This window comes from Convolutriloba macropyga, chromosome 15, assembly GCF_964194025.1.
Source record: "Convolutriloba macropyga chromosome 15, txConMacr16.3, whole genome shotgun sequence".
NCBI lineage: Eukaryota > Metazoa > Xenacoelomorpha > Acoela > Convolutidae > Convolutriloba > Convolutriloba macropyga.
The window spans coordinates 37,917,279-37,930,535 of record NC_134482.1 but is presented as its reverse complement, the minus strand read 5'-3'; the positions used below and the strand labels follow the sequence as shown (position 1 = coordinate 37,930,535).

General features: G+C 36.8%; 1 protein-coding gene across 1 annotated transcript in view; it reads left to right on the top strand.

Moving 5' to 3' along the window:
* LOC142354661 (epithelial sodium channel subunit alpha-like) overlaps window positions 1-13,257 on the top strand; it is a 58,008-nt gene that overhangs the window by 14,341 nt on the left and 30,410 nt on the right. Inside the window, exons 3-4 of the mRNA XM_075407015.1 lie at window positions 5,609-5,823; window positions 7,819-7,981. Coding sequence (XP_075263130.1) covers window positions 5,609-5,823; window positions 7,819-7,981 — 378 coding nt within the window. The remainder of the gene's footprint in view (window positions 1-5,608; window positions 5,824-7,818; window positions 7,982-13,257) is intronic.

The window sequence follows — 13,257 nt, the reverse complement described above, 5'->3', positions numbered from 1 at the left end:
AGAACGTCGCTTTCCCCAACAATTTTAAAGACATTTGTGTACTTGTTTGCTTTTTGTACAATTTTGTACAAGAAGCAACAAAGAATTACAGCAACGACCATCAAACCCTTCATGATGCGTTCTGCAGATAAATCAACAGAATAAAATTACATCTATACTGCTGAAGAAATTCCCCGGCCTCCAGTATGGAGTTTCTCAGGTTTCAATCTCCAATAACCAGAAACCGCATCTGGAAAACATTGCTTTCAAGAGATCAAAGAAGTTAAATCTTTCTTAAACGCAATTTAACTCCCTCCTTAATTCACTCTTGATATTTATATATATATACATATATATATATATATATATATATATATATATATATATATATATATATATATATATATATACATATATATATATATATATGATTTTTTTCATCTCTCTCTAGCTCTCTCCCTCTCTCTATCTCTCTCTCTCACACACACACACACTCTTTCGCTCTCTCTCGCTCTTTCTCTACCCCTCTCTCTCTCTCTCTCTCACTCTCTCTCTCTCTTTATCTTGACATGAAACAAACTCCGGAAAACTTTTATTTTGCAGATGAATCTATATTACTCAATGATCAATGAAATAGTTCTGAAAGAACGTCAACTACCGATGAATTTGTCCGTCATTCTAGTTCATCAAGTTGTCACTAAAAATTTTGAGTCACTTGACTGAGTTGAGACTGCTGTGCTTGTATAGGTTCCCAGGTCAGCTAAATGAAGGTTTGTTTTTGACGATTTGATGCTTTCAGAGACTTCAAAGACACTATCGAGGGGATCGTCTGATGTGATGAACGCAACTTTGTTCAGATTTAATTTTGCAGTGATTTTTTTTGAGTCACACTTTCAACTTTTGATAGTAAAGAGTATTATGATGATATCACGCGACTAAGTAAGATGATGCTATGCGATGTGTCATCACTATTTACAAAACAGTGCATAATTTAATAATAGTACAGGCATTGGAGCAAACTAACAAGTAACGGAGACGACCAAAGTGTAATAAAAGTAATAAAATTTATTCACAGTGTAAAAAAAATTTTTTTTTGGCACACATACCTCGTGGGTTGATCGTAAACAAAATGTAAAGCAGCAAAACGTAACCAAACGAAATGAAATGTAGTAAATGATAGTGTGATGCAACAATAAACAAAAAACTATATCAAATTTACAACAAAATAATAATCACACTAAAACAGTGAAGACTGACTTGACTTGACTGAATGTATTAAGAATTAGATTCAAATTGACCAACACCGTCTCGTGATCATCCGTCACGGTTATTTCCTTGTGATCTCGGGCATAATGCCGTTCAAGGTTAGAATGGTAGATGGTACAAAACTGGTCTGATTTGATTGATGCTTCATGAACCTTTGCATTGAGGTGTGCTATTAAATAGGGTTCAGCTGACTCTTGATTGCAATAGGAGCACTCCGACAATTTGCTTTTTTGCAGCAACAGCATGATCCACCTGGTTAGACCATTTTTCGTGACGTAAAGCTTATCCATGATGAGTTCCTCTCGGAGTCCAGGGCAACAACTCCACGCGCTAATGGTGTTTTATTGAGCGTGAGGGCTAGCATTAAGGGCTCGTTACATTGATTGATCACAAACTCTTCCTTTTAAAAATTCAATTCTAATTTCCGATGTCATCCAAACGATAAAAACACAATAATTGAAACAACATTTAACCAAGTTCTGAAATACACAACTTATGAAGACCATTGAGCCTGCAATTCAGTCACAACTTATTCCAAAACCCACGTCGACCGTCACCTCATTCCAACTTCCACCTCCGCCTAGTCAAAGGTGGGGGCTAGAATAGCTTTTGAGTGTGTTGTTGTTTTATAAAACTCATGCATGTGAATTATATTTGAAATTTTCACAAATTTCTTTGTTTTTGTATGAAGAGTCTAATGATGAGAGAAATGTGAAACTTTCTGTGCTGAGTTGTAAAAAAAATGAAATTGAGGCTGCGAAAAGGTACAAGGGGCCCGAACGGACTCTCAGCTTAGGTTATGCTGAGATGTTTCTTCATGGAGTATGGACAGACTGACACAAAGATTTATGCTTCAATTAGTTTTTGTACAGTAATGATTAACATGGCAAATCAGTGGTACAGCACTCCAAAGACTGGGTGGTAAGATGGTTCAATTTTCAAAGTATTTTGTTTCACTTTTCCATCAGAGTTGGAGATTTTTACCTCAAGGTGTTCCACTTTTCTTATTATGATATTGTGTGAACGAAAAATTTCTCTGATTCACTTGATTTGATAGTATTGGATAGTTTTGAGTAAACCTAATTATTCTCTATAATATTCTTTGTTTCACCGATAGCAATTTCACCCTATTCAAACTTAATATTTGGTTTACAAATATAAAAAAACAAAAACACACTTTTATAGAAAAGAAAAAAAGTTTGTGATAATGTTATTAAACATGAAACTGTTCCAACCCTCTTTAGTGGGGATATATACCGAAATATATACTCTTCATATATACTCTATATATTAAGAGAGTATATATATACTCGAAATATTTACTCTAAATATATACTCGAAATTTATACTCGAAATATATACTCTAAAATATACTCGAAATATATACTCTAAATATATACTCTATATATACCCGAAATATATACCAAAAAAATTACTCTTAGGTAAATATATACCGAAATTGGTTTTTTGTTCAGTCAATTTAGGCCAATTGATATAATCATCGATGAGATTATAGACTGGTATCATTAGAAAGCTCTATCAGAGTAGAATATAGAATAAAAAAGATTTTTTTTTAATTTCGCATTTTACAGAGTCCGGCTATGCTTTATTCTTCAGTCAAATTTGGTCGATCGATATAACCATCGTAGAGAGTTGTTATGGATAGAAAGCCCCTCCAACGTAGAATACGGAGTTAAACTGATTTCTTTTCTCCTTTTTCACAGGTAATTAACGGGCTTCAAAATTTCGGATTTCCGTTGTTTTATTCGCATTATTTTTGCAAACGTTTTGACCACATTTTTTGTCAGTTTTGCTAAAATGTTTTCAAAAATTTTTCAAAAAGTGATGGCGGTTTGTTTTCTAAAATTAGATGGGGGTTGATGAAACTTTCATCTAAACTTTTGGCTAATGTGGTTGCCACATAATTCAAAAGTTTTTTTATGCAACAAAAATTGTGTTTTTGCAACAAAAATTACAGGAAAAAATCTTCTTCGGTCATTTTTGCTTTAATTTGCCGGAAGTGAAAAGCAAAAGGCTGCTGACTCAATTTTCTTCAACTCCAGGGCTACTTTACTTCTATGCTCCCTCTGAAATTTTTTAGGGTCTGAAATTTCGCCGGTTTTTAGCTAAGATAACTCGATAATTACACAAGCAGCATGATTTTTCCTTGATATATGAGTTTTTTGGCAAATTATTGATATACACTACAATGGCTACCCATGCATGATTGCAGTGAACGAACAGTATTAGCAGGGCTAGTTCTGCTCTGACTGTAAAATTCTAAAAACCTAAATATTGTGAAGTTCTAAAGATTCTGGATTGTATTCAGTGGCTGTTTTCTTTTCTTAAAAAATCGCTGTTTCATCTTTATCACAGAACAGAACACTTCAACTCAAGTCTAGCAATTGACAGGTCCAATTGGTCAAAAAAACTGACATATGTTGTTTTTTTGTCAAAAGCTTATAGTCGTTTTTACTTTTAAAATCATTTGTTTTCAAAATAAAAAATTAATTATAGAGCCTTGCCTCTGGTTTTCCTGTTTTTGGTCAACTTGTAGTTTAATTTAAGCAACAACAGAATGCTTATTCTACTGAGTTAAAGTATAAATTCGATTGCAGCTTTACGCTTTATGTAACTGTTTTCTGGCTTTGATGCTACTAGCTAAACATATAATTTTGATTTTTGGTTATTTGCCAATTTTTCAGATTGTCATTTTGTTTTTGTCACATTACCAAATTATTGATATATCCTTTACCACGTTATTGGTGTTCAAAAATTAGGAACAATTTAACATATGATAATTTCCGAAGGCATAGATTATGGTTTCAACGGCTTCAACGCAGTTTTCTAGAGGTTGATGCGTTTTTTCAATTTGGTTTTTAATTGCCGTTTTTTTGTAGTCTTATGGAAAATGCTGAAGAGAAGGAAGTCTGAATCATTTTTTTGTATGAAAATTTGAGCTGGTTTACTGGCTTTAGTTGTTAGCTTATGCTTTTCATAAACTTAAATATAATTTTTTCAAGAAATGTAAAAGAAATTTTTAATTCTTCATCCATTCTTTTTGTTCTGTTTGTTAGTTAGTCTCAAAATTTACAGGTCACTTACCATGTTTATGGCAACGAAGGCAGGCAAAATGATTTAATTAATTTTATTATGGTGTTAACGGCTTCGACGCTGCTTTTCGGAAAAAGTTTTTTTTCTTTTTTTTTCAATTTTATCTGTACATAACGTTTTTGTTGTAAAGGTAGGGCATTTTCTGATAAAAAAGCTCTCTCAGAGGAGAAAACAAATCTTTTCTTAATGATAATTTACTTTTAAAGTTTTTCTTGATCTTTAAATTGATTGTTTTAGAAAAATACAAACGATATTTATATCTTTGCTTTTTTTCTCTACTTGTTAACTAGCCGTAATAATGAATAGTCATATAAAAATTTATTGGCTTTCAAAAACGCGCGACCAACCACTTCTTTTCTTTGGGAAAAATTATGGTTATAACGGCTTCAACGCCCTTTTCTCGCAAACATGATTTTAGTTTTTTTCTGTATCTGTTGTTTTTTTGTAGTCGTATGAAAAAAACGTAATAAAGACTGGACCCAATGTCTTATCTAATGGTGTTATAACTGGTCCTATTACAGCGCATTCAATGATTTCAGCTCAAATCTAATGGGTGTTATTACTTTGGAACCAATGGTTTTCAAAAATTTGAGCAAAATTTTTAAGCTAGCCGTTTTTGTTGTTTTTTTGTTTACTTGTTACCGAAACTCATTAAGGCCGGTTCCAAAAGTTTTTCTAGTGGGTGAAAAATGCACTAGTTATTTTTTTGTTTAGGTTTTATCTGACGCTATTTAGACTTTGTTATTAGACTTTTCTACATTGAGTTTTTGGACGCAATTTGTATTCTTACACGAGTTTTTTTTTGAAAAATATTTCATTTTTTAAAAGTTTTCTATCCCTTCTTTTTTCATTTGGTAGACAATTAAACTGAGAATGTGGATGAGCGTGGTCGGAACATTATGGTTTACACATTATTGTAATTTTTGTAATAGTCGATAATCTCAAAGCATTGCAAGATACATACAAGTATACAACAATACAAGATCTGTGTAGAATTGTCCCCAAAATTACAAGACCGCCGAGAGAAATTGACAACCGCCCTCAGATTTTTATGATCGAAATAATCAGCACTTCAAAAAATTTGAATGAGAGCGAAATGGCCGAGGTTGAGCGGAAAAAGTTACCAAGATATGTGTGTTCGTCCTTGATAGTCAAAATGTTAAATTAGGAGAGAGCTTGGTTTGCTTTCGGCGTTTTCTGTGTTTGAGACCTACAGGTTTGAACCCAGGCTAAAATTTTCTGTTCATAGGTCGCATCCTACCCAAGTTCTGGCTAGTGGCCAACATCGTTTGCTGGGCTGGGTTCCTGACAGTGCTCTACTTTCTTGCCAAACAGTTCGAGGCCTACGGAACGACAGTGGCTGTTGACATTGCAACCGACACTTCTCTCGAATTCCCAGCTGTGTCCATCTGCAACATGAACAGAGTCTCCAGTCGGAAGCTGGAAGGCAGAAGCTATTACAGGGTTTGTTTACAAACTTCTCTCGTTGAAAGAAAGCATGAAATCATAATGGTTGATTTGCGGTAAATTGTTGCTTCATTTACCATTGCATATAGAACTCGTGACGAAGATTTATCTGCAAACTATTTAACAACTGCGCCGGTAAGGCTCTGACATTTTGAAGGAAAGTTTGTTGAAAAATTTTCAAGAAACGTGCTGTACGGGGCTCAATTTTATGTAATGTTCTGATAATGCAAAGTTATGCACCCCAACCCAAGACCTCGTTAACAAAACCAATAAAATAAAGCATGAAATTCGGGAAATTGACAGAAATTGCGTCAAACTCTGGTCCGACCAACTACCAAAAAGTTCTTTTCCTGTCAGACAAGTTTTAATAATTAAGCTCCCACGTTATTTTAAGCTTATGCAAAGACGTCAAAAGCGCTCCCATTCTTGAATGTATACAATGGTGTACTTCAAAAAAAGAAAGTTGAAGAAAGCGTAGCCATATAGATCAAGAACAGGCCACTGAAAATGCGAGTAACCGAATCGGATTTGTCCTGTCTTAAAAACACATTTCTAGAATGGTTAAATAAAAGAAGAAATAGATATTTTTAATTCAAGAAAATGTGTTTACATTTGTTTTAATTTCATTTTTATTCAATAATGTTGAGCACCAAACTTCAATGGCTGATAATCGATGATGATTTCTAAAACTAACCGCATGAAATCACAAAAAAAAGAGTTTATCTGTTTAAAAAAGAATGAACGACATTTCAAGAAAGATTCAGAAACATAATCTTTTCGCAAACTTGCAGCGGAAACGGTTTAACCCATTTTTGAACAGTGAGCATAATAGTTCTGATAGTTACTTACACAGCCATGATAATTGAGTGGCTTGAGAAAAGGAAACTGATAACTGATATCTGAAAAATAAACAAATCAAATCGCACAGTCATGTAGACGTATAAACGCAAAAATACTTAACATGTTTAGAACTAATTGGTTATCATTAAAAAAATATATTTAGGCATCTTTTAAATTGACAAAAAACTAACTTTTCTCCAATTGCCGAATTTCTTTTTAAAATGTGTTTTCAGTGTTGTAAAGCTTTTTAGTGAAAATGTAAGGTAGTTAAAAAAGGAGAAGTGTTCGATTGTTTACAGATATTTCTTCTACAAAACTGTTAAGCCCTACTCTTTTTCTCTCAGCGTCAGTGTTCGATATAAGACTAATTTTTTGATGAAAAACTTAGTTTATTCTGGCATTGGAGAAGGGTGGAGAAATTGGGGGTGAGTTCTACTAGGGTCACGTTTTGTACCTATTCTACCAACTTCTGGCACGACCAAAAGGTAACAAGTTCGCGGCTCCATTTTTTCGATAGTTTACAAATCTTTTTGACGTTTATTGAAATGTAAATTCTTAGGAAATTGATTCCTTCTAAGTTAGACACAATTTGGGTTCTCTTTACAGCCTTAAGCGTTCTACAGAGAAAGCTACTTATTTCTGCGCGCGAAATAGACTTACATAAATCTACACCACTAATCGACTCAAGAAAACATTGAAGGAGAACGCCAACTATAACGGCAAAATATACAAAATACGCCGGAGTCAGGGATATACATATAGTGTACAAACTATCAGAAGACTGACTAAAAAAGTGTAGCATGCCTTATTCAAAAGAGAATAGAGTCTTCTCAGTCTGTGATAGATTGACGGAGAATATGAAGAATGCACGTTATAGATTTTCATCTTCTGCACTTCGAGTACCACTGTAATCAGTTTGCCTCCCCTTTCAAAAGTTGGGCATAACTTTTTTGTAAGTCAATTGAATAGAAAAGAAAAGTCGAAGGGCAAATTTAAGCAAAATGTAACAGAACCTTAAATTGTTCTAATTTACAAAAAAAAAAACGTTTGTTTGGCTAATAAAGTTCCAGCATGGAACTTTAACCAAATCGTTTTTATAATTTACAGGTTTTGGTTTTTAATCAATTCACAAAAAGGATTTTCTTTTTCCAGGATTTACCCACTTTAGTAAATATAGTCAACGCTGACTTGCTCAAACTCAGGAAGGGCCAATTGGGGACTGCATACTACATCAACCAATCAGATTGCGACGATCAAAGTCTATTCTGGTGTGAGGATGGTCAAGATTGTCTGTCTATTGTGGACAGATGCGATGGTAATATGTTTACAATTTTAACAAAAAGTGTTTTAAACACCATTTTAAAATTTTACTTCGAAAAGCTTTTTCAAATATTTACTGAAAAACAAATCCAATTTTTCAAAATTGATTTGAAAATTACAATTTTTCTATCTTGCTTTAGCAGAGAGATGGAAATGAAAAAAAAATCTAAGAGTGTCGCACGTGATGTCATTGAAGTTCGTCATCATGTTCCAATGTACCAAGATTTTTTAACTAGATGTCTGTCTAACTTTGAGTCCCTCGCGTTAGCAGTTTAAGAAAGCATACATCACATTAGCTGGCTTCAGCCAGCCGACATCTCTTATATCAATTTTTGGTGCTTTTATCAATTTTTGATCAATCTTGGAGCTTTTAAATGCACGTGCGTTCAAGTTGCTCTCTTGATTTCAACAAGCAAGACGAAAATAGAAACAAATTTTACACCGAATCTTGAGCACCCTAGATTGATCCCCCACCAACTTTTTTTGGCTGTTATCATATCAGAAGCAATGTGCACGTGAGCAAATCAATTATGTAGTGGTTCTTCAGCAGCTTGTGTGGACCTCAAACCGGTGAGATCTAACCAAAACGACCCCCGCCCTTGTATTTTTTTATCTGGTGGGATAAAAAAACTTGATAGGCAATTGCGCATTCAATGTTTACAGTTATGAAAACTAGAGAAAGCAAGAAGGTTTCGTTAGCTGAGACTAACAATACTACTGAGCTTAGTCAGGGGGCAAAACAATTCAATTTATCTTCGGGACTGACTCAGCAAATGAATAAATTAATAATTGATGACAACGCTTCCCGCTTTCAAGTGCCCCCCAAAACAACACTTTTCTACCCCAACAAAAAGGATAAACTGTACCAGATATCTGTTATCGAACATCATCTTGGAAAAACTAAAATTAGATATGACCAGTGGGGGCCAAACTTCGATGAGATGGTGTGCTCCAAATCAATATGGGCCTACTCGCAATTTACGCCTTTAATGTCTAAAGTGAAAAAGATACCACGCGATTTAGCGAAGCGAATAGACGAGATTGTGCAATCCGCGAGTTCACCAAATCTAGCTACAACAGATATAAATCTAAAGGAACTCCCAGATCTCGAAACCATCAGCAGTAAGCACATCCCTACCCTAAGGTTCATTCCTGTAAAGTTTCGGGTGAGATGGTCAGAATTACTAACACCCGTTATCGATGCTTGCATTTCACACGCGCAATCGATAGAAAATTGGAAAAAACTCTTTGCAATTAGCAAATGTGTTCTACGCGCGTCTAATCGTGGGGGCAAGAAACACAAGCAGCAGCAAGAGAAACAGTTGTTGAGCAAACTTGAGCGATGGAAATCAGGTGATTATGCTGCACTGTGGTACGAGGCGGCCTCACTGAAGCAGTCAAATAAAACTAGCAAAGAGTCAATAGACGCCTTAGCAAGCCGCGTGAAATCTCTTTGTCTGCAGGGGCAGTTTCGGAGGGCAGCGAAAGTTCTGTCTTCTGACGGCGTCGAACCTGACAATGCTGCAACGTTGAATGAGCTTAAAAAGCTCCACCCTAAGGAAAAGCAACCTGACCACCAATTTGATCAAGATGCTAACACGAACGCATATCAATTTGACGAGGCATCAGTATTCTTCCAAATCGAGTCGTTCTCCAAATTTACTGCAGCTGGGCCGTCAAAAATGTATCCCGAGCATCTGCTGCATGCAGTAAACTGCGGTGCCCCTGATCAATCAAAGCGAGCAATCACTAGTTTAACAAAATTTGTCAACTTAGCTAGCAGGGGTCAGCTTCCCGAATTCGTTGCTCCTATACTATGTAGTGCAACAATAACTGCATTGAAAAAATTGAAAGGTGGGGTCCGTCCTATCGCTGTTGGGGAAGTCACTCGACGTCCTATTGCTAAATGCATAGCTCGTGAAGCGAATTCAGATGCTGCTGATCTCTTTAACACAAAACAATTGGGGGTAGCAGTCAAGGGTGGTGCTGAGGGTATAGTACATGCAACAAGAGTTTCCTTTGAAAAACTGCAAAGGTCAAAAGATTCCGGAATATTGCAGATTGATTTCAAAAATGCCTTCAATTCGGTAAAAAGAAGCAAGATTTTGGAAGCAGTCGCAAAATTCTTACCTAGTGTTGCCCCTTTTGCGACTTTTTGCTACTCACAACACAGTCATTTGTATTTTAACAACACATACTTAAGTAGCCAATCGGGAGTCCAACAAGGGGATCCTTTGGGGCCGCTTTTGCTTTCACTAGCTCTGTGTCCAATCATTAAAGAAATTGAAACAAAATTATCAAATCTAGTACAGCATAACTGGTATTTGGATGATGGCATCCTTGCTGGTACCCACCAACAACTTTGCACAGCATTGAATTTGTTGACAAATTTGGGTGAAGGATGCGGTTTAGAGCTCAGAATAGAAAAATGTGAGCTTTGCTCACCCGTTGATCTAAACGCTATAGATAACAGAGTAAAAAGAAATAGCAAAGAAGGACTTGAGATCTTAGGCGCTGCCATCGGCAATCCCAGTTTTGTTGCTGCATCTTTGAGAAAAAGAGTCAACAAAATGGAAAAACTGCTCGATAACTTGGCGTACCTAGACGACCCACATTGTGCGCTTGGAATTCTTCGAAGCTGTCTTGGTGCCCCAAAGATGGTATATTCCCTGCGATGTAACACTCCATCTGACGAATCCTCTGTTATTTTGCAGGATTTTGAGAAGCTTCAGAGAACAACATTTGAGAATATGTTAGGCACCCTTATAAGTGACAACGCTTGGAAGCAGGCTTGTCTACCAATAAGCAAATCTGGCGTTGGAGTTAGACAAGCAATTGACCAATTGAAAGCGGCAATTGTTGGGTCAGTATCGCAGGCAGACGCTTTAGTGGAACAAATAACCGGTGAGAAAATTACAGACAATCAAATTTTCAAAGAAACAGTGGAAGAACTGAAGAATCTAGAAATTAGCCAATATACGCAACACAAGATTCAGGAGGCACTTGACGATGCTGCTTTTTCTGACCTTCTTGGTAATCAGACTTCAAACCGGGAGAAAGCTCGTTTGCTTTCACTAACGTTGCCTCAATCTGGTGCCTGGCTTTCCGCACCTCCAATCCCTAGTCTGGGCCTTCACCTTCAGCCAAATGAATTCAGAGCCGCATTGAAGTACCGGATTGGTGTTCCGTTATACATTGAGGAACGGGAGTGCCCTTACTGTCAAAACGGCAGACTGGACAAGCTGGGTGATCACGCTTTAAGCTGTCATGGTCGGGGGGATATGATATCGCGGCACGACAGAGTGAGGGATAGAGTATTTGCTGCTTGCTCGACCGCAAACTTATCACCCGTCTGCGAACAGAAAAATTTGATTCCAGATAATAACTCAAGGCCAGGAGACATATACTTGCCCAGCTGGTCAGCGGGACAACCATCTGCGTTAGACGTAACCATAACTTCCCCACTGCAGCGCAGTCTAATTTCAGATGCGGCGAGGAGGTGTGGTTTTGCTCTGACAAATGCTGAAGATAGGAAATATGAACAATAAGCCCAAAAATGTGCCGAAATAGGTATCCAGTTTGTACCACTCGCGTTTGAATCTTACGGGGGCTTCTCAGATTTGGTCCGCAAAACTTTGAAACGTGTAGCCTTGCTTGCCGATAACCGAAACTTTCAACCAGCTGGTTTATCAGTTGCCTACAATCGATTATCGCAAGGAGTCTCAGTGACTTTAATGAGAGGTTCAGCCACACTGCTGATCGCCAGAGATCCCCTGTTATGAGACTCATTCCTGCGACAACACCTTCAGCCCCACAATAGTTATTTTACAGTATTGACTCACCCAATTTTAGTTGCCCAGTTATTGCTGTGCGCGAACTTGTTTGTCACCCAATGAGTGGGGACAATGCTCATTTCTTCTGTTCAACCCGATTGTGTGGGTTGATTTTGAAGAAATTTTGAAGAAATTTTGAAGACCCGATTGTGAGGGTTTCTGGGAACAAATTAAAAGCAAATACTCAATTGCGTGGGCGCCATGGTGATTTGTGGGCACAAGGTTGATCGCAAGAAAACTTTCTGAGAATTGACTGAACATAGAAATGATTTGAACCATGATTTCCCCAACCAAGCACACCTTAAATTTATGATTATTTTTTTGCCAAAAAATTTTTGTTTGTGGGTAATTGCAGCGGAGCAGAATTAGTCTTTTTAGTTTGCGGTTCGTTAATGGAAGCCTGTCCTCAGCTGTCAATTTCTTTTATTCTCCGCGATACAGAGAGTTCATTATGTGAGCAGGAATGCTGTTTTTGGCGACTATAGTCACTATATTGCATCTGAAGCTGTCACGTGTTACTATCTTTGCAGCCGAGATCGACCATGCTATGTTCCACATGAAGCTGTGGTTAAGTAATAGCTTATCCTCACACAAAAAACTTCGTGCAGGCAGGGGGCTGAAATACCGATCACATCGCACCTCTAAGCTATAGCACCATTAAATTTAAACTAAAATTGAATCCAGATAATAGGTCAAGTAGTCATGCAATCGATTTTTACTCGTTTTACCCAATGCAATTTTGCCCAATGCCATTTTACCCAATGCCATTTTACCCATTGCCATTTTTCCCAACCTGCCATTTTACCCAACCTGCCATTTTACCCAATGATATTTTACCCAATGCTATTTTACCCAATGTCATTCTATCCAACCTGCAATTTTACCGTACCTGCCATTTTACTCAACCTGTCATTTTATTCAAAAACGTTTTACCCAATGCCATTTTGCCCAACCTGCCATTTTACCAAATGCCATTTTACCCAATGCTGTTTTACGCAATGCCATTTTACATAACCTGCAATTTTACCGTAGCTGCCATTCTACCCAATGCCATCTTACCCAATACTCAAGGCTCTTTATTCTTCCTGCTCTTGTCCGATGTTCGGTTGTGATAGTTTCATATCAAGTCCCCTCGATCACTCGGCGAATTACTTATATAGCCATTTGTAATCCCATGATCGGATGTGATAGTGGTGAAGCAACTCATGGGAAATGGTGGATCTACTGATAGTTTCAATTTTTAAAATAGGCCAAAGATTAATGTCAATGCTGAAATATTTCAATTTGAACTTTAAGAAAAATTGATCGGTGGTTTTATCGTTGAAAACAACGCTGCGAAAATTGGATCCGTTCTGTCTCCATGTGGTTTTTAGGTCCCCACTTCCAAATTATGTATTTTTATATGACACCCTACTGTGTAAAAATTAGAACATGACTC